This window comes from Urtica dioica, chromosome 11 (genome assembly GCF_054948205.1).
Source record: "Urtica dioica subsp. dioica isolate 48M chromosome 11, U.dioica_male_clone48M_v1_H2, whole genome shotgun sequence".
Classification (NCBI taxonomy): Eukaryota; Viridiplantae; Streptophyta; class Magnoliopsida; order Rosales; family Urticaceae; genus Urtica; species Urtica dioica.
The window spans coordinates 11,739,753-11,766,621 of record NC_142766.1 but is presented as its reverse complement, the minus strand read 5'-3'; the positions used below and the strand labels follow the sequence as shown (position 1 = coordinate 11,766,621).

Genomic DNA, 26,869 nt, shown 5'->3' with positions numbered 1-26,869 from the left:
ATGACGCCGTCAACCTGATGGTGCCACCAACTTGATGATGCCGTCAACCTGATGGTGCATCTAACTTGTTGACGTCGTCAACCTGATGGTGTCGCCAACCTTCCATGTCATCAACCTGATGGTGGCACCAGCTTGAGGTGACGCCAACCTGATGACGTTGCCAACTTGAGGTGATGCCAACCTGATGACGCCGCCAACTTGATGGTGGCAACTTATAACCAAGACAAGTCTCAATTATCTATAAATACCCATCTCAACTCTCTCTCAAGGTAGATTCCTCTTGACTTGAAATCCTTTGCATTTGTCTCACTAGAGAAATATTTCCACTCTCTACCCTCTAGAGACGAGATGAGACCCCCACATCTACTAATGTTGAGCATCGGAGCGCGCGTCGGGGGAAAACCCTTTGCTCCCCCTAGTTAATGTTTCTTGATTCTCAGGTTGAAGAACACGAAGAATGCGAAGAGCACGAAGGCCGACTATTGGCAAAGTGACGAAGCGCCGAAAAAAACTTTTCGGTGAGGCAAAGACGACGATAATAGAAGAACTTCACCACACCAACCTATATACGGTCATAGGGTCCGACCCTAGATCGAACTACGGATGGTTCTGAATGCTAATCCAAATACGCGATTAACACATATAATATCATATCCAACTATCCATGCTCAAATTAATCACCAAATTTACAAACATCTAATCTAGCTGATATAGAAACCTATACATTTTACGAATATTTATTATAAAACATATACTTAAATAAAGAGTTTAATTAATATGTCTGGTTACTTTGTAAACCGCAATCAATAATAATTATGATAATCATTTTTGTGGGCAAATATTTCCAATAATCTCAAATTTTTTACTTAAGAAGATGTGAGACCTTCCCAATTCTCATTGTTGCTAAGAGCCAAAGTTTAAAGTTCCGTAGATAGCGCGTAGTTTTCGCGTTAAATCCCGCTTACCGCAGGCCCAAGGTAGAGGTTCGAGCATATTCCGCAAATGCTTCATTTTTCGCAAATTTCGTAATTATCGCAAGAATTTCACAAATACCGCAATTATTTTAGTAAATACCACCCTTACTGCAATTTTTTTTATTATAAATACCGCACTTATTGCAATAATTTAAAAAATTCCGCATAAATCATTTATATTAATTTATTTATTTATATTTAAATTTATTAGTTTTATGTTATATCACGCGGCAAATTTTTGACACTTATCATGGAAGGTAAGCGATAAATCAGTAAAATTGAAGTTGCAGTACGATAGCGGTAAGCGGTATTTTAATGCTTGCTAAGAACTTTCCATACAATTTCTTGGCTATAATTAATAATTCATGTGATTTATCCAACGTTTGATGTTTCGATTATCGTGACAGGACCGCTCATATTTTATAATTCATGAACGAAATCTTATATGAAGCTTCCTACATACTTTTTGTGTGGCTCTGAGGCTTTTTTTAGCATCATTGACATACCATTGGTGACAAAAGATAGTACTTGATTTGAAAGGATTTTCAAATCTGAACAAGACATTCTTAAGTCAAAAGATTTTTATAGTCCCTCCTAAAACGACTAAGTTACTTAGCCTCCAAGGTGGAGTTTACAATGCTGGTTTTGAGTGTACAAACTATATGTACATAAGACATTTATTGAGACCCAAGTTTGCTTGGGCCAGGTGGGATCGAATTCCGACGAGCGCAATGCCCACATTTAATAATTTCTGGGGTGTGTTTGTGTGGTTATAGAAATAGATACTTATTTTTGTCCAGCCCCTCATATTTGTAAATATCTTATCTTGTATCATTGGCTACTTATAAAGCCCTCCTAAAAAAAACATTTATTGAAGATTGGTAATCTTCAAGTGGTCCAAATATATGATTTTCTATTTAGCTGTTTATAGTTAGGACATCTCCAACCCTAACACTAAATTTGGTGTTGAAATCACACAATTTTTGTGCATTTATAACACCATTTTTTTTTCTACTCCAATCACAATACTAATTTCACACTAAAAAAACACTATTCTCCATATTTTGGTTTTTTTTATATAAATTTATATGGAGTATATATATAAGTAGTAGTTAAATAAAGCACAAAAAAATAATAAAAAAGAAAAGGTTTTGCCGCGTAAATAGTCACACAATAAATATACCGTGTCACTGTTTCAAACACTATTTTTGATGATTATTATGCAGTGTGGTTGGACTATATTATACACCAAATTTGGAGTCAAGCGGTGCCATTGTATATGCTATTAAATAAATCACTTGTTATTAACCCAAAATTATATTTTCTTATAAATGCATGTTCTTTGTTATATATGTATATCTCTCCTATATTATAAATACGTATCGTTATTTATTGTTTACCTTATTTTGTCCAATCAAATTGATTCATCTGAGCAAATGAAAGACTGCCAGTTGTCGCACAGTTGTAAGCTTACTCATAGCATAAACAGCATGAACGGTCGACACGTTTGATGCTTATTCCTAATATCTAAACTTCACTAGTTGAACATACGCGCTTCGGCGCGTTGGAAAGAGAGAGAAGACAAAAGAGAGAGAGAGAGAGAGAGAGAGAGAGAGAGAGAGAGAGAGAGAGAAAAGGGAGTGAAAAAGAGAGGGGAAAAAGCTTGGAGAGAGAGAAAAAAAGAAATAAAAAAAAAAACTAAAAGCCGCCATGTGTCGCCGCCTGGCGAAGCCACGTGACGGACTCCGGATGAAAGTGGGAACAAAGGTTCTCTTTAATGTGAGCATCCATAAAAGTAGTCAACTCTAATATTATTTTAAGACATATTATTTCTTTTTTTATTTATTGTATATCCACTTTATATTATTTTGGTATAAAGTATTGGTGAGCATTAATGTCATATATGAGCATATTCCCATAATAATTATGGCATTTTAGGTTGTTCATAATGCAATAGTAACTTGAGTTGTTTTCTACCTAAGTTTCATTTAAACATGGGCAACCCCATTGAAGTTGCTCTAATAGTCTTTTAAATACTGTTGACGTTAATTAATTGTTGATGGTATATTATGTACAAAAATATAAATAAATAATATTATGACAAACAAATAAAGTTTGGAACAATTAAATTTTGACGCATATGGCTGTTGGTATTCACTTGCTCATGGTAATGGTAATGTGAAGAGTTTTATTAAGTACTTAAATTGCCATGTGTCTATCACACAAGCTGCCAAGTGTCGCAAGATGAGGAGGAGAGCTAATAACCTTTGCTCTTTATTATCTATGTTATAGATTTATTTTTTTCTCTAATGGAGCACATACTCTATATAAATGGGACATTTTTTCTTCTCCATTCTTCCTCACCTCACCTCACCGCTCTCTTTCTCTTCCTCCCTCTCTCACCTCACCTCACCTCACCATTGAATCCTCAAAACCAACTTCTATCTGCACTACAATTGTATTTTCATGATATTGACTACGAGATCCAAAATCGTCAAGGATTTTCTGGACTGTTTTTAACGAAAGTGCTTGAGAAACTACGCTCAATTCTTACTATGAATCCATACGCTAAGTTTTTCAGGACATTGATAAATATTTATGACCTAAACGACTTCTCAATAATTATAAAAGATAATCCTGGACTTGATCAACGTGTATTTAATGCACCATCTGTTCCTCAAGTAGCAGCCGTTTGGGTCGAAGATAATTCTGCCAGCGACCGTACATATAGAGACATCATTATTCATGGCCTAGATATTCAAACACATACTATTGGTTATGATTACGATTGTTATGATCCACTACAATATCCTCTGGCAACCGTACCTATAGAGACATCATTGTTCATGGCCTAGATAATCAAACACATACTATTGGTTATGATTATGATTGTTATGATCCACTACAATATCCTCTTCTATTTTCGTACAGTGAAACTGGTTGGCATATTAACATTGGCCGCACATTAAACCGTCGAAATCAACCGCCGCCTCATAATGTTCATGTTCAAGATTTACTTCTTGCAGAGCAAGCAGGTGATGTTCGTTCTCCAATTTAAATAGTCAGTACTATATTTAAATAGTAAATTCTACACAATATTATATATGTTTTTTTTTCTTTCCGTCTGAATTTTTTACTTGTGCTACAAACAACTCACTCACTGCAACATGAGATTAATATACTTCACCCAACGTAATAATGTCCTCCCATATTCATCTTCTTTGCTAGGTTGCTCTAATCAACAGCCAACTCCTAGAGTATCATGTCGTGATTATTATTGTTACAAACTCCAAATTAGACCGAATGAGCAGTCAATTTTACACGACAGTGGTCGCTTGTTTCAACAATACGTTGTTGATATGTACGTTAAAATAGAAACAAATCGTTTGAATTTTATCAGAAAAAATCAACAACATATTCGTGTTGATTTATATCAAGGTCTCGTTGACTCAATAGAAATATGAATTCGTAAAGGGTCTGAAATTGGAAAACGTATTGTGCTTCCAACACGATTTATTGGTGGGCCAAGAGATATGCAAAGAAAATATTTGGATGCAATGACTTTAGTTCGTACATTCGGAAAGCCATTTCTTTTTATAGCCATGACTTGTAATCCTAATTTCAAGGCTAAATTAGAGCAACTAAAAAAAGATCTCATCACCGATCAAATATTTGGACCGATCGCAACTTATGTGTATGTTATTGAATTTCAAAAGAGAGGGTTACTACATGTTCATTTCTTAGTCATATTAAAGACAAGCTTCAAAATTTATTTCCCTAAACAAGTTGACAAATATGTGTGTGCAGAAATACCTTCAGAAATTGAACGACCGTATTTGTTTTCTTTGGTACTTAAACATATGATGCACGGACCTTGTGGTCTTTTAAATCCAAAAAATGTTAGTATGAATCAGAAAAGGAAAGCAAAAATCATTACCTTAAAGAATTTTCTGAATATACTGAATTAGGTGAGGACTGTTACCCGACTTATAAGCGAACTATTTTGGGCACCCGTGTTATAGTTCGAAGAAAGGAATTGGATAACAGATGGGTTGTTCCATATAATCCTATGTTATTAGCCAGATTTAACTGCCATCTAAATGTCGAAGTCTGTTAAACTGTCAAAGCTGTCAAGTATCTGTATAAATATGTTTACAAAGGACATGATCGGCTTATGTTTTCTTTGGAAAGCAATTCATACCCTCACAATATTGACGAAATCACTAATTTTCAACAAGCACAATGTGTAACACCATCAGAAGGAGCATGGAGAATATTTGGGTTTATGTTGAATGAAATGGTACCATGTGTGTTGGCACTCCAAATACATCTTCCAGGAAAACACCTTGTTTCCTTCGCAGCCACTCAAGATATTCAATGTATTTTATCATCTGAGTACGTCTGTATCAATGCTTACATATTATTTTGAATTAAATACTCGCAGTGCAAAAGCAATATCATTATTATACAAAGACATTCCAAAAAACTTCGTTTGGAATAAGCAAGGAAAGATATGGAGTGAACGGAAAAAGAAAATTATGATTGGAAGAATGATTTCAGTCAATCCCGATGAAGGGGAATGATACTATTTGCGAATATTAATTTCTCATTGTAAGGTCCAGTATCTTTCAAAGATTTATACACCGTTAATTCCCACGTGGCTGCAACATTTAGAGAAGCATGTTTACTACGGGGTCTGTTACAAGAAGATGATCATTATGATTGTTGTTTCGAAGAAGCTTGTTCTCTTCGTATGCCCTCACAACAGCATCATCTATTTGTCGTTATTCTTGCATACTGCTCAGTTGCAAACCCAGCCTCAATATGGAATAAATACAAAGACGATATTTCTTCAGATTTTCTTCACCATCGAGGTTTAGCAGAAGTAGTGAAGTTACTAGCTCTTAAAGATATACAATACATGTTAGATATGTTGGGAAAAAACATTAATGATTATTCTCTTTTCCCTTTTGAAATAAATGTGGACTTCCTCGAGCAGAGCAGTAAAATCATTAATGACGAGCCAAAATTCCGATTGATGACCAAGACGTGCAATCATATTTTGAACTTAATGAAGAACAACGAATGTGTTTTGACCATGTTTTGCAAAGTGTTAATTCAAATTAACCAGGACTGTTCTTCGTGGACGGGCCTGGTGGAACAAGGAAAAACTTTTTGTATCGTTGCTTACTTGCAAATATTAGGAAAAAAGGTTTTATTGCTCTTGCAACTGCATCTTTTGGAGTAGCAACGGGAATTTTACCAGGTGGTCGAACATCACATTTTCGCTTTAAAATCCCTCTTGAAGTCCAACAGTCAATGCAATGCAATATTAGCAAACAGTCCAGTCTGGCTACTTTATTACGTACAACAAAAATTATTGTATGGGATGTAGCACCCATGACGCAGCGATTTATTATTGAATCAGTTGATCGCTTATTTCGTGATCTGACAGGTTCTGATTTGCCATTTGGTGGCAAGATATTTGTATTGGGAGGTGATTTTCGCCAATTGCATCCTGTTATTGTTAAATGCTCACGAGCAATTATAAGCAATGTTGCTTTGGTTAATTCTTACTTATGGCCTTTCTTTACTAAGTATAAGCTTTATCATAATATCAGAGCCACTTCTGATCAAGAATTTTCTGATTTTTTTATTACAAATTGGGAATGGCAGTCATTATGCTGACAACGACGAACATGTTTCTATTCCTGTAGAAATGAGCATTTCATTCACTCACAATGAAACTTCATTAGACGAGTTGATCAAACATATGTTTTTCCTTGCTTCTATACTGAGGACTTCGAGTCATCTTTCATCAACCGTGTCATTCCGACACCAAAAAACGAGTATGTTGATCTCATAAACAACCTCTTAATCGATTCATTTCCAGGTATTACAATCATTTACATTTTATATCATTACTAAATTATTTCGCACATTTTCTACAACCATGTCGTCTAACGTCTCTTTTTTTCCTTCCAAATTTGTAGGAACCGTCTGTACTTATTTCAGTTTCGACGAACCCGTTGAAACTACAGACATAACTCTGAATTTTTTTTTCCTATTATGTTATTACGCAATATAAACTCCGCAGAAGTGTTATCTAATGGGACACGACTTATTTGTCGGAATTTCATGAAAAACTTGATACAAGCTGAAATCTCGGACGACCAAAATAAAGGGAAGACTGTTTTGTTACCAAGAATACCATTCTTACCATTGAAAGCACAATATAATTCATTCTCATTTAGACGTACTCAATTCCCGGTTCCCTAATGCTTTGCCATGACAATAAACAAAGCTTAGGGTCAAACTTTAGAATACGTTTGTTTATATTTACCATAACCTGTATTTTCTCATGGTCAACTATATGTTGCCTTATCGCGAGCTAAAAAGAAATCCACAGTGAAAGTTTTGTTACAACCAACATCTCCAAATCTTGATCAGAAATACACCAAAAATATTGTTTATCAATCTGAATTGATTGCTTTGCATAACACAATTACAAAATTATCACTATATGAAACCCGACAATCATTAACTGTCGTATATCTCTCACACAATTTAAATGTCGTCTATTAAATGCATAACTAAATACGCCAGCCAAGTTACTATTAATTGCGAAATTCTAACGTCAACTGTTTTGTAACCATTCTCTAAATGGAGTACAAAAAGTTCTTGACTATAAATTCGAATTGGAAATATCCTAACATGATTCAAATTTTTATTTGTTCAATACAATTCAATGGTTTTTCAATATTTCATGTTTTGAGTATATTCTCCTTAGTTTTGAATTTCGTTCTTTAATGAAGAAAATACTATTATGATCAAGCCAAATAAAAAAAAATGCTAAAAAGACACAAATATATATAGGATACAGAAGAAACCTTGATTTGCCCCATAATAGAGATACCGATAACTATAATCAGTAATTGCACCTTTAATAGAAAATCAACAATCACACCATGCCTCAGTCTTTCATAGGCAGCTTCCAAGCTGTATAAACAGTTTTCAATGTTTTACATTATTACTCATGATCATTACTATGAGTTCATTACCGAAGATTAGAAGCCGTTTACGCATTTAACTTTTCCCCATGGATATTAAGGTGATATTCGTATGAAACAATTCACGCACATTAGACTATGAGGCAACTAAACCAAACTAAACCATTAATTAAATGAGAATCAATAATATCAACCAATTTTATGCGCAGAGATATTGTATTCCCAATCTTTCCCAATGGTCAGAGATAATTCCGCCAACTAATTACATATAATAAAGCCTAATCGATTCCCAAATATCGCTTTAAATACGCAATAACTCCGAAAATGTAATACTATCAAATTCCAATATTTGTTGACTCATATACGTCGACAATTAATATCTTAGGCCGAATCAAGGTTGTTCGTTTCACACACCAAAGTTCTATATATAAGGTCTCATATTCTCACATACAACTTACGAAAATCTTTAAACCTATTTCTACATTACTCTGCTAATATTATCTGCTCTCTAAAATCTCATACTTTATCACGTTTTCTCTACCGTAGAAAGACGCCAACACAATCTTCTTTCTTTATTTTATTACGGTTACTAATATGTCATCCGTTTCTCAATCCTCTATCTGTCAACATTTCTGCTCCTTTAAAAAACACCCAGTAGGTATGTCATGCAATGATATCGTTTATATTATATAATTTTATTTTTTTGGTAATGCATACTTAGTTGTCCTCTATTTTTTATGTTATCATTATACACAATATAATTGTACTTATTTTTTTTTGGTAATGCATATTTAGTTTTCCTCTATTTTTGAATTTATGATAGAATACCCTGTTAATAACTTTTTCTCTGCTTCCGCTATCTATTTCCATTCAGATAACTACCTTAGTTGCAAAAGTATGCATGATCTTAAAACAGAATGACTAACTAACTATATTAACTATGTCGTCATTGATATAATTCCTTCTTATCATTTTATTTAACTTGCTCATTCACCTATTAGTTGCATGAATAACAACTTGCGGGACAACGGTCATTTTCCTGAAACTCAAATCCACTAATTTAGATTCTCATCACTTGCATGAACAACAATACTAGACACACATGTCTTGTTTTAGTAAATTAACCCCACTAACTATGAATTACGCACGTCTTAACTATAAAAAGAGATCTATTATCTCCCTTAATTGCTAAGCAACAACGTCTTACAAAATAACTTAAACTCACAAATGTCTTCATCTTCGAGGTAGCTTACATAGTCATTCATGCAAGTATGTACAAAAATACGCATGCATGCTTCGAAAATATTAATTTCATCGTCTTTTTTGTATGTAGTTCATCATCACCAAAAGCCACTGATGAAGCTCCACCCCCAGAAACAAAGCTCATAACAGATCTGAAGCCAAGAGAGTGGAATTGGACATGCAAGTTCATCGTGGCAGAGAAACAAAGCCCTAAAACAGAGAATGCTCCTGCAAAAACACACCAAAATATGGTGCTCCTTGATTCCAAGGTATTACTAAATGTCGATAATATTAACTAATTATTGCATAATAAAACTTCATATTTTATCCTAGACCTAATGAAATACTCAATTGGTCGATAATATTGTTAAATACTCTATTTTTTCATTCGAATCCTATTTCATTTATTTTCTTACACATCCTAAATAATTTTTCTTTGGATTTTTTGGGGCAACAAAATAAGAGGGACTGTTTTCAATCATCACATCGAACCATTGAAAGAAACACTTAAACCAGGAAGAACGTATGAAATATCAAATGCTTTAGTGGATATAGAAAAGCCAGACCACCAAATTTTCCAAACAAATCTTTACCTCACGCTCATAGGAGACACACATGTTGAAGAGGTTCATGAGGACACGATATTGCTGCTTAATCAGATTTACACGTTCACTCCTATAAAAATGTGTAGTAACTACCTCATCAGTTCCAAAAGCATTACTATGTGAATATTTGTTTTTCGCGTTTCATATAAGATTATTACATTGCACGAATAATTTTAACGTTTTTCTTCCATTTGACAGATGTTGTTGGTATAGTGATAAATGTGTCAGACATAGGAATTAGAAGTGACACTGATTTCCAGCAGATAACTTAAGTTAACGAACAATAAACCCTCTTTAACGCACATAATTTACGTTCTAAATATAAACAACATTGTGCATAACATATTCACTGTTTTTTTTATAGCCATGAAATCATTCTGCTAACATTATGGGATAACTTTGCCAAAAACGAAGGCATGATAATCCAAGCCATTGCAAATACATACCATGTCATCGCATGCATAGGCCTACGAGCTAAAAACTTCCACATTATTAATCTTTACAAAACTACTACTAAAAATAATATATATGCAAAACTTTCTAAGTTTAACTTATTGCATTATAGGCTGTGTCACTCTACAGACCAATGTAAAAAGCTCTATCTTGCTTAAGCCGTACTTCACTGCTGCAATGTCATTAGAAGTCTAGTAACTATATTGTCACTCTGTTATTGCTTTGAATCCAATTCCCTATTTAACTATAATTCTTCATTTAACTATTAATTTTAACCACTATCATTGCCCGGGAAGACAAGAAATAACAAGAGCTTATTTAGTTGGGCCAAAAGCAAAAAAAGAAATCGATATCTCAACCACTTCCTCATCCATCACTTGACTATACCCTCTGCCTCAACAAATTCCCTACTTTAAGCCAACAGGTGAAGCAAGTTATTACAATCATTCAACAAGTATACTTGCAGCTTAATTTATATACTTTTTTTTTCCAGAATATCAAGTTTCGCAATCATTGGATTAAGTCAAAAGCATCTGTGATCAATTTTGATCAATGCTTCTATTACCCTAATTGCAGCAACTGCAAAAAGGAACAAAAATGAAAACTACTGGATATTTCAACTGCTTCAATTGCAATACCGATATAAATACAGTTGTACCATGGTAGACTTGTTTTGTTATTCTCATTATATGTCGTTACCTTCTGTTCTCTTCAAAAACTATAACAACAACCTTGATTTAGGTTAATAATTCGAGTTCTTCTTACCGATGAACATCATGACGACTCTATCACTGCTATTTGTTTTTTCTCAAATCGCATCGAAACTGTATTTATGTCAAGCTACAGACATTACAGCACTTGTAGACCAAGTAATGAGTTTTCGTAGTTTTCCTTGAAAAAATAGTAATTTTTATAACTGTATGCAGTTTCTTTTACTATGACGTCTATATATGAAATATTTTCAAGCTGCTTTAATGGAAATGAAAACTATATGATATTTCCTCTGAAAGAAATCAATTTGGAAGCTTTTTGTTGTTTGAAATCTATTCATGTTAGTCTTTTGCTTCTGGACTGATCTAAATACATCTGTTAGATAAACATCATTAATCTCACAATATATTGCTATTTCAAGACGCATTTCACCCATCACTTCAAACTATCTTCACAGCTCAGAAGGATAGTGTCAAATATTTTCATCTCCATCGTAGTACTACATCAATGTCACCAGATGAAGAATATACAATCAATGAAGTGTTTGACGTTCCTAATGAAGAAGCTGTTCACATTACAGACCACTATGATGAGTAGAGTCAAGCTCTTCAAAGAAGCTCAAACTAAAATGAGCAGAAACAGTGAAGTCCCACTTTTGTAGTACCTAGCCTTTTGTAGTACATAGTCTTCTATAGACAGTTTGCTATGTTTAAACTTTGCCAAGTCTTTTAAGTCTCTCTGTAGGTTGGAAGTAAGTTATGTCAGTACATTACGTGAAAGACTATTATGTTTATGTTTAAGGTTTTATGTACGCTTATATGTGCTTCCTATAGATTCCCATAGCTTATACTATATATTATCCTCAATATAATTGAACTCAGTTAGTGTTAAGGCTATGAGCTTAATGTCCACGTCCGAGAGAGTCTGTAAATCTTTCGTCGCCCGTGCAAACTTTGTCGCTGCACTCAATCCATATGAACTAAAGATTCAGCTATATGAAATTTCTGTAAATTATAATCAAAATTATGAAATCAATCACGCAAATTTCAGTAAATTATAATCCAGGTATAAATACTCGAGCTTTTCAAGTAATCCACTGAGAATTATGCTTCTAAGTTTTAACATCAAAACACTTTTGTTTTTCACTTACATCACTATGAACTAAGATTCAGCTATATAAAATTTCAGTCAATTAGATTGAAAATTGTAAAACCAACTACACAAATATATACATCTAGACATAAAAACTCAAGCTTTTCAAGTAATCCACTGCGAACTATGCTTCTAAGTTCAACGTCAAAACCCTTTGTTTTTCACTTACTTCACTATGAACACTTGCTTCAAGAATTTTCAGTACAAATTAAAGCTGGAAATTTGGTTAACCGAAGTTAACTGTGAACCAAAATTCTCGGTCATAGGTTAACCTTTAACCTAAAAAAAATCAACTCAATTAATTGCAATTAACCGAATTAACCGTTGTGCATTAAGTGCCCAAAACGGTAATATTACCCAAACGGATAGCATTAAATGCTCAGACTTTGTGCATTAAATGCTCAGACTTTAATAAAGTAGTTAACCGAAAAAAAAGAAAAAAAAACTTTAAAATATTAAACACTTACTCTGCCATAAACTGCCACAATTTGACCATGTGAGTGTGTACAAGAGATAAATATTTACAGCATGCCGAATTTGACCAAAATCCACAAAACAAAACTGAGACTAGAAAACAAAACAAAAAAAAAAGTGTTATAGTGGCTAAATTTAATAGTGGCACATAACAATGTTACAACTTACAATAAATGTTGCAAGTGACTTTCAAATGGTGTAGACATTAAAAATTCAAATGACTTCTTAAATTTATATTGAAATTTCTCTTAAAAAAAAGTTGCACACTAACACTTAAAAAAAAAAAATTACACAATTAAAACATGGACATGAAAACATCAACATTTATCATAGTTCTATAAATCAAAATACAATTAAACACAATCACAATCTTCTTCAAAATTATTCGTTGAGACCCCAATCGTTGAATGCTTCAACAAAATCTTCGTGATCTTGCGATAGCTCAGACGGCATCTTTAGCTTGGCACGTTCCCAATCCTTGACGCACGTAAGAATCTTCACTAATTTTGGCCTAAGTCGCGCACGTCGGTCATCCATAATTCTTCCGGCGGTGCTAAAAGCGGCTTCGGACGAGACGCTAGACACCGGTACGGTGAGTATATCTCGAGCAAAGATGGATAAGATCGGAAATTTGTTGGAACCGATCTAGGGTTTAAGAAAATAATTAACGCTTCGGTAAGCGGCGGAATTTTAAAAATTTTCTTTTACAAGTAAAAACAGTTTTTTACTAACCTAGACAAAGTGCAAGTACATGTAATTAAAAACTAATATGAGCTAAGAAATTTACTAACCTTTCTTGAAGCTTGATCTTTGAGAAGCTCTTAGAAAGTTGCAACGCTCGTCTCCCCTCGCAGCACGTCTCTCTTTCTTTCCTCGGCACCTCGAGCAACCACGAAAGTTTCTATCACTAAATCACTCGAGAGAAAAGGAATTAGTGAGTGGGCACTTTTAAACACTACGACTTAAGAACGAGTCTTGAAGTCGCAGAGCTAAACACTAGGTCGAATGAGGACCTAGGTGCCAAAACAAAAAAATCGAAAATAAACTAGAGAGAGAGAGAGGAGTCGGCCACAAGTTCTAGAGAGAGAGGCTCTCAATCTCTAACTTATGTGGAATGAATAAAATGAGGGGAATGAGGGTCCTATTTATAGGAGAAGGGTTGGCCTTGGAAAGAAGTAGTTTCCTCTTATTTTCCAAGTCTTTATGAGCAACCCTTTATTTCCCATTCCTATCCAAGTCACACGGCCACATAAGCCTTCATAACACCTTGGATTTGTTTCCTCTTTTATTTTTCTTCTCCATTGACTTGTCTTGGCCGAAATTCCCATTGCCTTGAATAGGAAATTTGTTTCCTCTTTTTCTTTTGGCAAGTATCTTCATACATTAATGCACAAAAGGAACTCTCTTTCTCTTTGGGTAGTGGGCGCCTATTATGCTCTAGAAAGGCCTTCTAGAAGCTTTTCCATTTGTTCATGACAACATGAAAAAGGCCCATTAAGAATTTTCAATAAAATTCTTATGAAATGAAATTAATTCACAAGGCCCAATGATCAAGTCATGGCCGAGTGACATTAAGTCATCAAATGAACTTGTCAAAAAATTTATTGACATTCATTTCATCCTTTGTCTCAAGAGACAAAAATACCCTTTTAACTATTTTCGTTCTTGTTTTGACTTAGCTTTCAGTTTAACTATTCCTACTCGATGTGATTCGTGACAGTGACCTCATGGACCCAAATGAACAAAGCTTGAGCTAAACACTTGGACTCAAAAGTTCACAAACCTTTTCCAAGTTTAGCTTAATGCCAACGGACTCCACTAAAGAGCTGACACTGAAAATCTCTCGGTTCAAATGAATTTATTTTCTACTCAAGAATTCACCTAATTATAATGAGCGGATCCACTGAATATTATCTATGCTACCATTCATGAATGTCATCAGCTAGTCGGGATTTACTAAATTACCATTTTACCCTTCTAGCTGTTATTTCATCAACTCCTTTGTCGCTTGTGAATAAGTTAGAAACAATGTATATGACGAGGAGCTAACAAGTCACATTGTTTCATCCAAAAGAGTCAGGACTCAATTTGGACACTGGCCAGTTCATTTATTCACACTCCAAGGAACAAAGCATGAGGTGACATACATTGCATTTCAGCAATCTTGTACATGAATTCCATATCTATGAGAACTTCACAAAGTTACTCATGACATACTCACAACTTAGTACTTCACCAATAGGCCCTGTTCGGAATCACATAGTGAGTCCGAACTCTGACTTTCTCAAATGAGAATACTAAGGCGTGAAATGACATGTCTCATTTCAGGATTAAGGTAAGCATGATGCAATTCATACATAGTGACTTCGAGACATAAGAGGTTAAATGGTTTGTTCTTATCTTGTCTCTATAAGTGCACTGGTCAATTCAGTACCTTCGGAAGATACCTAGAAGAACTATAGAGTCTCCAACTCTCAATGCCCCATAACCAGACATCATAGATTCTCCTAACAATCATACTGAGGTCAATAGTCCTTTGACCCTAAGATTGCGAATATATCGTTTTAAGCAAACTACGAAGAGTTTGTTCATGCAAATCTACATTTGTCTCTTCGTAAGTTGTTAAGTTTGTTTATGGACTAAAAGACTAAGGTTTTATCATAAAGCTTCAAACAAGGAAGATTGAATGAACGTTTCAACTTTTTATTAATGAATAAGCAATTACAAGCAAGAGTCTTCATGAGACTTTATTACATCAAATGTACATAAATAGACACTACTACTCTTCTTGTGGGCACCATTGACAATAAAATTGTGTTTGATGCGTCTTCCACCAATTGAGCAAGTCGATGTTGGCTCGTTGAATGTCAATGAATTGTGCGTTGATATACAGGTTCAATTCGTTAGTATCGGTGGGAGTAGTTGGTGACGTAGAGGTTGTGGACGAAGATGCCTCAGCTCGGTAACGGTTGAAATCGGTCCAACTCTTCCCCGCCGGTGAATTTGAGAAGTTTGGTATCTCTTGTACCGGTCCTCCATACTTGTTTTCGTAATAACTGTAACATTGAACAATACTCTCCCAGACACCATCATAACTAGAATTATAATCAAATCCTATATTATTGCTAAGCATTTGAAACCATAATTTAAGACCTCTAAATCTAATGCGTGGATCTAAAATGAATGCATAACAATATAAGTTTGGCATGGGAACAAAATATTTTTTCCATACCTCCTTCATTTTTGCGACGACGGGGCCTAACAGTTCATCTACTTCGTATTTTTTGAAAATGACACTCATCTCGTACAGTTTGTGTATGGCGATAGGAGACGTAGGATGTTTGTAAGCGGAGAGGTAGTTTGTGGCATCAAAAAATCCTTTTAAAAATTCACAAACGGCCTTAGCCACATCCCAATCATCGTTTGTGATCACTTGACGTCCGATCTCAGCATGATAAAATGAAGTGAAAAAATCTTTGTATGGAATGACTCTTTCCAACATCACATACGTCGAGTTCCATCGGACGGGCATGTCTTGCGCAATGATGCGTGGCTCGACACCACAACCTCTGCAATATGCCTTCCATCGGTCACATCGTGTGTTTGGGTTGTTCATTTCCGCCACAGCTTCTCGGATACGTGAAATGTGCGGCTTGAGAAGGGCAAGACCGGCTTGAACCATCAAGTTGATAATATGAGTCGCACATCTTTGGTGGAGAATTACTCCTCCGGCATGGTTCCCAAGATGATTCTTCAACTCCGTTATTGCCGTGGTGTTGGCCGATGCATTGTCCATCGTAATAGCAACAATACGGTTCACGAGACCCCACTCTTCCAATACCTCGTTGATGCGATCGCTAATATTTTTTCCGGTATGGCGCATGTTCATATGCTCAAATCCTATAATTTTTTTATGAAAATACCAATCTCTATCGACATAATGAATGATAACACTCAAATAATCATTTTTGTTATATGAGTTCCATATATCACTAGTGCATGCAATGTTGTTTTCGGGCATACTAGCTAATGTTGCCATATATATTGTCCTATCATGTTCATATAAATTCATTAAATCTAAAGTAGCCGTAGGACGAGACACGGGTTTGTAATTAGCATTGAAACCGTCTCTAACCATTTGTACAAAGTGGGGGTTAGAGCCTATCCCTAGTGGTTGATCGGTAGATGCAATAAATTTAGCTATAGCTCGTCTACCCTTTGCCTCATCATATGAAATTGTACTTACTTGATCGATTGACTCTCCTCGTTTCTCATGTGAATTGATATGGTAGCGTAGTGATGACGTGCCTCCACCGGAGTAAGCAAGGGTATGCGTACAAATTTTGCACTTCACTTCATGGACATACGAAGAACCATCGGGGTACGTCGTGACGACCTTCTCAAAGAACATCGGACCGTTGACTTCCGCTAATTTTACTCTTTTTACGGCGAGAGCTTGATGGAGCGGTGGTGTCGATTTGATGAGATCCCGTTGAAGAGGGTGGTGTGGGTTGTTCTTGAGGTTGTTGTTGAGGCGGTTGTTGTCGAAGAGAATGTTGTGATTCCGGCGCCAAGGTTGGTTGTGATACCGGAGTGGAAAATTGGTGGAAACAATTGTGCCCTTGCCATTCGAGAACGACTACGTTGAAATATGCCTTGTGCCAATGCTTCTTGCTCTTGGGTATTGGCAAGGTGAGGAAAATTTCGCATAGTGGTATTGATATCATCAACGGTGTTCATAAATTGTAAAGGGTCTTGGAAAATAGGAGCATTGATGTCAAAATTATCAACATCATAGCCATCGGGTGGTTGAGTTTCGAAATCGGAATGGTAAGACATATTTAGTATTGTGTAAAAGAGGAAGAAAATAATTGATGATATTTGGCTTTGTGAGTTTGTGTAAAATGAATATGTGTATGTGTTTATTTATAGACGTGTGTTTGTGTGGAGTTGTAAAAAAAAATTTTGACCGTTTTATCTTTTGAACGGTAATATTACCGTTTGATTTGGTAAAGAACAAAGATTTTTACATTAAAAAAAAATTGAAAAGGGAATTGAGTCTGAACATGGCAGAGTAAAAGTTGTGATCTTGTGGATTTTGGTCAAATTCGGCATGCTGTAAATATTTATCTCTTGTACACACTCACATGGTCAAATTGTGGCAGTTTATGGCAGAGTAAGTGTTTAATATTTTAAAGTTTTTTTTTCTTTTTTTTTTCGGTTTACTTCGGTTAACTTATAACTTAACCGGTTAAAATTAACCGGACGGTTAAAATTAACCGAAAATTCGGTTAATTTTAACCGTCCGGTTAATTTTAACCGAATATTTTTGGTTAAAAAATAAATCAAAATTATTTATTTAACCGAAATTTCATCTTTAGTACAAATTTACCACACTACATAAGTTTGGAAAAAATATTCTAAAACCGCTCATTGACCTAAATTAACAAACTTTACTTGCAAATTATAAGATTTTGAGCTCCAAAACCCTAAAAATTCATATCTATATTCTGAAAGCATTAATTGATGCAAAGTCATAAAGCTTTACTAACGAATTCTAGATTTTCACAAAATACACGACCAATTAAAACAATAGCTGAGATTTTGATCTCCGAAACCCTAGAAGACTGACCTTTGTTAAGAGATTCCGGCGAGGGCTCGGTGGTCTGGACAGTGAAGGGGACGAAGGCGAGTCGGTGGCACAAAACGGGGTCTCAGATCTCGTCCATGACCTCGGGAATGGAGACGAACTTGTCGGCGCATTGAGAGAGCCTATCTCCGTTGGCGATAATGGCGTTGGCGTCGACCACCGCGACGGCGATTGTATATAATTCTTTTTGCACTTGAACCCCAAATTTTTTTTTTCCAGACTTTTCTCTCAATTTATCTCTATCTCTTAATCTCTATTTATAATCATAAGCTCTCAATTAGTTTTAGAGTACTACACTACTTTAGGAAAACACTCCATCTCTTCATCGTTACGACATAGTTGCTCAAGAAACACTTTACCCACCACCATTAAACACTCCATAAAGAAACGCTCACCACCTTCACCCATTGAAAATCACTCCATAAACCATTCTTCGAGTTATGATTGAGTATTACAAAATTCTTTCGTGGCAAAAAACCAAAGTTCCACTAAGTCCAACCCCTGACTGTACAATCATGACATTTTTAGTCGCCATCAATATTTCAAGAAACATTCATATCAACAATCAAATTTGACCTCCCGTCCACAAATAAATACACGCCACCTCTGTTTGTACTCCTATGTATTGCTTTTATTAATGAGAGAGTTAGACATATAACCTATTCAAACTCTCTACGTTAAAATTATTTAAAAAAAAATTAATAAAGTAACCAAAACTAAAATGTGTTGTATGCATTATATATTGAAGACATGGGCAAACATTAGCCTGTTTTTTTTTTTTTTTTTTTTTTAATTATTTAAATAATATAAATTTTGTATGAACTAGTAATTTCAAACTTAGTATTTAGCAAAATAGTCAAAGTTTCCTAAGTTTGTGAATTTTATCCACTTACAATGTAAAGTACTAATATATCCTTAATCATTTTTAAAATAATTAATCTAAGTTTCCAAAATTTTAATCGACTGCACTTTCTGCATTAATCTACTATTCAATAAACCAGAAGAAGAAAAAGAAGAAGAAGATATTAAAAAATTTAATCCTGCTTTCAAAAAATTTAATCTACTCTTCGATAAACCAAAAGTAGAAAATGAAGAAGAATAAGATGTCAAAAAATTTAATTATGCTTTCAAAAAATTTAACAAAAAAATTAGAAAAATAACCAACTTAAATGTTTTACATTGCTAGATAGCCAAATGTATAGTAAATCTTAGGTAAATAGCCGTAAATAATGACGTGGCCTAATATATGAAAGTGGTTATTTATCTAAGATTTATGTCTGTAAATATATGAAAGTGACTATTTATCTAAAATTCTTCGATAAACCAAAAGTTGAAAAGGAAGAAGAAGATGTCAAAAAATTTAATAATGCTTTAAAAAAATTTAATCCACTCTTCAATAAATCAGAAGAAGAAAAAGAAGATGAAGAAGATGTCAAAAAGTTTAATCCTGCTCTAAAAATTTTTAATCTACTCTGCGATAAATTAGAAGAAGAAAAAAAGATGTAAAAAACCTCGACGACAATCTCTGACTTTCGATCTCTGACGACGATCGAACACGAACAGACTGCTTCGTGATTGATACGAAGAAATCAATAATGATGATGAGGATGATGACGAGATGGAACGAGATCCTGAGCTCGAATCGAGACGCGGGAGCTCTTCCAGCAAGATCATGAGATCTTCATCGGTGAGAACGAAGATGGAGAGTCGAAATCGTGATTATGTAACTGGTATTTGAGCGCGAACGACGAAGCAATCTTGAGGCTTGAGCTGAGGTGAGAGACCAACGATGAGAGGTTTGTAACAGATATCAGGTTCAGGGAAACGATTCTGATCTCGCCACCGACGTAGCAGAGGGACTTCGTTCGCGGTCGTGGTACCATGTGCCCGCCATAACTGCACATTACCCGGAGCTTCGAAGGTACATTCATGACGATTTCTAGGGTTTGGGTCATGGAAATTCCATCCAGTAACATAGAAGAATTATAAATCTCCAAAATAATAGACAAGAATATGGGTATTTTTGAAGTTTATAAAATTTTAGCTATTCTGCCTCAACTTGTAAAAGTTGGGCTATTTTACTAAATTAAACTTTAAAAATGGCTAGATAATTGCATCACCCTTAAATAATTTGACTATAATTTTAATGGAGAGTATCTATTTGACTAGTAAATATAGTTTCTTCTTTATTAATACCTACATTTTTACATATTTTTAAATATGATATAATTTAACTTCAAATTTAATTATTAAATTTGACAACAAACCTAGCATATGTCATACAAATTACTGACTTATTTTTTTTAATCTCAAATGACTGACTTGTATAATAGGACAAATATGTTAAAATCCTTTTTTTTCATTTTACTTTTATCTTTATGATGTCATAATTTGGACTTAGTTGTCGTTTTTGTTTTTGTTTTTGTTTTTGTTTTTGTTTTTGTTTTGAGAAGTAGGCTTTTATGCTACATTTGTGTTTGTTCTCAGATTAATATTTATTTTTTTAGTACTACGAAATATTAGTACGAGAATAACATAAAAAAACATATACTACAACAATAGACAATTAAACCTCCAATGCTCAAGGATGTCATCTTTTTATTTTTATTTATTTACCCTATAAGGAGCATAAACGCACATGATCTTTCTTTTTTACAGTCGCCGTGAAAAGCAAAAACTCACAAGATCTTGTTCACTACGGGATTTGGCCCTTGTCATCTTTGATCTCTGGTATATCGCTCAAACCCAAACCCAAACCCAAACCCTAGGGTTTTGAGGGCTCTCGAAAATTTCGATTACCATTTGTGTTTCTTGCGCTCGCTCACCCGGGATTTCGAGTAATTTCAAGCAAAGAGATGATTGCAGAGAAGCCGAGTTGGATAAGGCATGAGGGAATGCAAATATTCTCCGTTGATGTCCAGCCCGGTGGCCTCAGACTCGCCACTGGCGGTGGCGATCACAAGGTTTGCTTTTCCTCTTTTCTTTTGGCCGCTTTCCATTAGTGGACTCGTAAGATTTTTTCAGTAATGCGAATTTAAATTTCGAACTCCTTTTTTATTTTTTTTTTATTTTTTATTCTGAACGACTGTTTTGAGGTTAAGTTGGTTTTTTGATTTGCTAGTTTGATATCTAGCGTCTTAAGTAATTTTTATTTTATTTTTGAATGGCAGTATTTTAGTTTTCTTGGTTTGTTGAGAAATTTCAACGGAAGTTGCCTGCTTTTGATTCGTAATAAGAATGAGTATATACTTTCTTAGAACAAATTTAGTCAGACTGATCGGGTTTATGTTACATCCTTGAACTGAATCGATCTATTGCTTAAGGACCAACGTCTCATCGTTGATTTCAGGTTCGAATATGGAATATGAAATCTCTTGGCAGAAATTTGGAGGATGAAGACACGTTACAGAGGCTTCTTGCGACTCTGCGCGATCATTTTGGATCGGTAAACTGTGTTAGGTGGGCCAAGCACGGCAGATATCTCGCGTCGGGGTCTGATGATCAAGTGATTCAAGTCCACGAGAGGAAGCCTGGCTCTGGGACGACTGAGTTTGGCAGCGGAGAACCGCCCGATGTTGAGAATTGGAAAGTGGTTCTCACTCTAAGAGGACACACAGCGGATGTGGTGATGACACTTTGTTTTAGTTCACTATATTGTTTTTAATGTTTTATTCCTTGTGGGTACTGTCTAACTCGGAGTTTTCTTTGCGTGCCTGAAGTAGGTGGATATTAATTGGTCCCCGGATGATTCCACATTGGCTAGCGGGAGCCTCGACAACACGGTACATATTTGGAATATGACCAATGGAATTTGCACTGCTGTTCTTAGGGGTCACTCTAGCCTTGTAAAAGGCGTGACTTGGGACCCCATAGGCTCGTTCATAGCAAGCCAATCAGACGACAAGACAGTTATTATTTGGCGGACGAGTGACTGGAGTCTTGCTCACCGGACTGATGGCCATTGGGCGAAATCAGTATGCATTTTATATCATACTGCTGTTTTATTTTTCCATTTAAGAAGAAATGACGTTTATGTAAAGCTCTCTGACGATTTTCTTTTTCTTCTTCTTCTTCTTCTCTCTCTCTCTCTCTCTCTCAGCTGGGATCTACTTTTTTCAGGAGACTAGGGTGGTCTCCGTGTGGTCACTTTATCACAACAACTCATGGATTCCAGAAGCCTAGGCACTCTGCGCCGGTTCTGGAGAGGGGAGAGTGGTCTGCCACATTTGATTTTCTGGGACACAATGCCCCGATAATTGTTGTGAAGTTCAATCACTCAATGTTCAGAAGGGTTGTCACCAATTCTCAAGATTTGAAAGCCGTATCTGCAGGATGGGCAAACAAGGCTTCGAAGGCAGGGGCCAAAGAACCTCAGCCGTATAACGTAATTGCGATTGGCAGTCAGGATCGGACAATAACAGTTTGGACTACTGGCAGTCCACGTCCTCTCTTTGTGGCGAAGCATTTCTTCAGTCAAAGTGTGGTTGACTTGTCTTGGTATGTCAAAGTGTGGTGGATATACGCCACTCTGTTTGTACCATATTCTTATTGACTGTGAATTTATCTTCTCAAGGGGGGTTTTGTTGATGTCCCCTTATTTCCCCATTCGAATACAGGAGTCCCGATGGGTATTCTCTTTTCGCTTGTTCGCTGGATGGTACAGTGGCCACTTTCCATTTCGAAGCAAAAGAACTTGGCACCAGGCTAACAGAAGCGGAGTTGGATGAGTTAAAAAAGAGTCGTTATGGTGATGTACGAGGAGGAAGGCAAGCAAATTTAGCTGAAAGCCCTGCGCAACTATTGCTGGAAGCGGCTTCCGCCAAGCAAATTCCCAGCAAGAAAGCAGTTCCCGAAGTTCAGCAGAGTGCGATGCCCCCAAAACCGTCCGCCAGTGCGTCCAAAGCTTCCGAGACTCAAGTTGACGATAAAAAGAAACTCGCCGCTTCCGGTGACGGGCTAAATAAAGCCCCGAAATCTTCTGGAGTCACAAGTCCCGTGAAACAGAGGGAGTACAGACGCCCCGACGGTAGAAAGAGGATTATTCCCGAAGCAGTTGGAGTGCCTCTTCAGCAGGAAAACATTTCTTCCCAAGCAACTGAATTTCCTCGTGCATCTTCCGTAAACGGAAACGAAGATAATATGCTGGTTGTCGCTGATGGCGGTGTTAGAGAAAATTCCGCGAGGCTAGCAAAAAGCTCCGGCTTGAATGAGCGATCTGGGGCCACTGCCAGGGCTACGATCATAGATAGCCTTGTAATCGAGAAGGTTTCTGTTGCCGCCGGTAGAGATGGGTGCTTCAATGTGGAACAGTCGGGAAGCATGGCGGCTTGTGGTTCTACTAACAATAATACTCTTTTGATCAGAGTGTTCGACAAGAAAGAAGGGGACAGCACAGTCCCGACCTTCTTAGAAGCATCTCCAAGAGAGCACTCTATGAATGACATTGTTGGAATGGGAAAGACATTCGTTTTGAAGGAAACAGATATTACTTGCAAAAGGGGTTCCGAAACTCTTTGGTCCGATAGGATCTCTGGTAAAGTAAATGTGTTAGCTGGAAACACCAATTTCTGGGCTGTCGGGTGTGAAGATGGGTGCGTTCAGGTATGCCACCGAATTCTTTTTTGTTTTGTCTTCTTTTAGAGTTAGAATAATTGCAATTTCCGAGTACGAGTTCGTAACAAAAGCCAATTTAACCACCCGTCATTTAGCTGGTTTATGGATATCTAAAACAAGATTTACTAATTGTTTAAATGATTTATAAATTGATTTGGATTTGAAAGATTTAAGTATTGCACGTGGCAGAAGTCTTTCTCACATTTTTCTAGGAGTCACACGACAACTTTCTTTCCTGAAAATAAATTCAAGTTATAAGGCTAAGTGTAATTAATGGTATATTGCATCTGGATAAGCATTCTGCAAATTGAAATTGAAAATTAACTCCAGAAGTAGTTATACGTAGTAAGTATTCATTGATTTGAATCCGTAAAAAAAGAAAAAGAAAAAAAATGCAACTGTTTGGAAATTTGATTCCATATTTATTTTTCCATTTTCATTTGAGAAGGTGTACACAAAATGTGGAAGACGCGCTATGCCAACCATGATGATGGGTTCGGCAGCAACATTTATAGATTGCGATGAGAGCTGGAAATTGTTGTTGGTCACAAAGAAAGGTTCTTTATATCTATGGGACCTGTGCAACCGAAACTGTCTTCTTCACGATTCATTAGCATCTTTGCTTTCAGCTAACCCTAATGCGGCAACCAAAGATACAGGTAGCTCAGAAAGCTCGGAACTTTTTGGTCAACTAAAAGATAGTGTTTTAGGGGTATCATTCTTGGATTACATTGATATTTCTTTTTCCGTTCAGGGTCAATAAAGGTCATATCTGCGAAATTGTCAAGATCTGGATCGCCTCTTGTTGTTCTTGCCACTCACCACGCCTTCCTTTTTGACATGAGCCTCAAATGTTGGCTGAGGGTTGCCGATGATTGTTTCCCGGCATCAAATTTTGCAAGCTCTTCGAATCTAAGTTCAATTCAGAGTGGCGAACTGGCTGCTTTGCAAATTGACGTTAGGAAATATTTGGCCAGAAAGCCTGGTTGGAGTAGGTCTGTATTTACAGATTACATGGTGTCTGCTTCTTTTCTTTTTCACGATTCCCGAAAGAGCTTTTATTATACCATCAACGATGTGTGATTATTTTTGGCGAGTAGACTAAACAAATTCAAGGGGTGGTCTATTAAAGAATCCTCAATTTACATTTTGTGGCTTTGAATTGTATTTACTATTTATTATGACCTTTGTGGATTTCTTTCAAAACTCTGTATCACATCTTATGTTACATGCTTCTTCAGGGTGACCGATGATGGAGTTCAGACACGAGCTCATTTGGAAGCTCAAGTGGCGTCTGCATTGGCTTTGAAGTCTCCTAGTGAATATCGACAGTGTCTCCTCTCATACATCCGCTTCCTTGCAAGGTGCTTTATTTCTTGTAATTCCCATTTGAGATGTTTATATCCCTGTTTTCTTTAGAAGAAACAATGTTCCAAACGCGGGTTTTGGCTTTTACAATCAAGATGGTCTGAAGCTGAATCACTGAACAATTTCCATTCTCCCTTTCTCTTGGGTATGAGTTGACTTTTATGTTTTATGTGTGCATTCGTTTCAGAGAGGCGGACGAGTCTCGGTTACGAGAAGTTTGCGAGAGTTTTCTCGGACCTCCAACTTGGACGGCTGAAGAAGCCTCTTTAGTTTCAAATCATTTGGATTGGGATCCTTCTGCTCTTGTGAGATTGTGTTTATAAAAAAAAAAATTATTTTTTTTCCCGTCTTTGACTTGAAATAAAAATGGTTCTCATTGAATGCTGCGATTCTCTCCGCAGGGTATGAACAAGCATAAACTCTTGAGAGACGATATCCTTCCGGCAATGGCGACAAATAGGAAAGTCCAGCGACTACTGAACGAGTTTTTGGATCTTCTTTCGGAATACGAAAGCGCCGAGCAGAAAACTCAGAAATGTCTCTCTCCGGCCGCCGAGGATCAAATGGAAACCGCTCCTGCCACTATGAAGGACACTGTGGAGTCGATGGGTCCAGAGGAAACCAAATCGCCGGGGGCGAATTCCGCTCCGCCGAAACGAGATCGAGTTGATTTGAACTCGCCGTTCCCAGAGGACACTGATCTATTGCCCCAAGAAAACGACACCGGTTCTTGAATTACACCCCAGAACCTGAGTTACGGATCCTTGTTCTCATTGGCTGAGAAAGTTTACCAGATGTGGAACAGCTAGAGAACTATTAATTTTATGTATCTGCTGCTTGTGTGGTCTTTTTGTAATACTGCAATGTTAGCACAATCTCAACTAGATAGTCTTATTTTTACTTGGCTTCGTTTCTCAAAACATTCTCTTCCATCAACTAATGTAGGCTAGGTTTAGGCCATTGCTATGTAATTGTCTTTTATAAAGAAATTGAGACGATTATAACCAACTACGAAATGTATAATTCTGTTCATAAAACCATATTTTTTATTTTTATTTTATTTTTACTTTCTGCTATGCTTTTGGCAATGTGAGTTTAGATACGATCCCAATGTGCCTTCAAAAGTGCTGTTAAATGGCTTGAGACATGCTTACCAACTAGACATTTTGTGTCGGACTATGATTCTCGTTGCAGTTATACATGAAAGTTGCACACACGCACTCCTATCAAATTTACAGTTACAGAAACTTCAAAAATTTTGTAGAGGGGAAAAATATGGAGTGACGAAAATAAGTGTCATATTTTTTTTTTTTGGATAAAAGTGTCATTTTTTTTTTATTATATAGGTATATCCGTATATAGCCACACGGATATAGAGATTTTGATTTTAGCCAACTTTCTGTTAATTTCCTTGTAATAGCCACAACAATCTATTTACAGCATGTTAAAAAACTTGAATGATCTCAAATAACTCTTGCATTTTCACCCCAAATATTAAAAAAATCGTGCATTAATTAGAATCCTGAAAATGAGGATAAATTGTCGAACTACTAATAACCGTTTACACACTATAAAAACCCATGTTTGAAACTGAAAAAAAAAACAAACCAACAACGA

General features: G+C 36.0%; 1 protein-coding gene across 2 annotated transcripts; it reads left to right on the top strand.

The window, feature by feature from the left end:
• The first annotated feature begins 20,868 nt into the window (after positions 1-20,868).
• HIRA (histone chaperone HIRA-like protein) lies at positions 20,869-26,312 on the top strand. 2 transcript variants are annotated; one of them, XM_089630781.1, is made up of 10 exons: positions 20,869-21,234; positions 21,621-21,896; positions 21,994-22,245; positions 22,371-22,768; positions 22,888-23,872; positions 24,333-24,543; positions 24,639-24,879; positions 25,126-25,248; positions 25,440-25,557; positions 25,654-26,312. In XM_089630781.1, the coding sequence occupies exons 1-10, from the start codon at positions 21,127-21,129 to the stop codon at positions 25,984-25,986; spliced, it is 3,045 nt and encodes a 1,014-aa protein (XP_089486907.1). In that variant the 5' UTR covers positions 20,869-21,126; the 3' UTR covers positions 25,987-26,312. The 2 variants fall into 2 exon arrangements, with proteins under 2 accessions (XP_089486907.1, XP_089486909.1); XM_089630783.1 differs by lacking the exon at positions 20,869-21,234 and having other exon boundaries at positions 21,765-21,896; positions 21,991-22,245.
• The last annotated feature ends 557 nt before the right edge of the window (positions 26,313-26,869 follow it).

Coding starts and splice junctions, on each gene's coding strand:
- HIRA (XM_089630781.1), top strand. CDS start 21,127: ATGATTGCAGAGAAGCCGAGTTGGATAAGGCATGAGGGAATGCAAATA. Junction 22,246..22,370: donor ATGGCCATTGGGCGAAATCA/GTATGCATTTTA, acceptor TCTCTCTCTCAG/CTGGGATCTACTTTTTTCAG. Junction 25,558..25,653: donor ATTGGGATCCTTCTGCTCTT/GTGAGATTGTGT, acceptor TTCTCTCCGCAG/GGTATGAACAAGCATAAACT.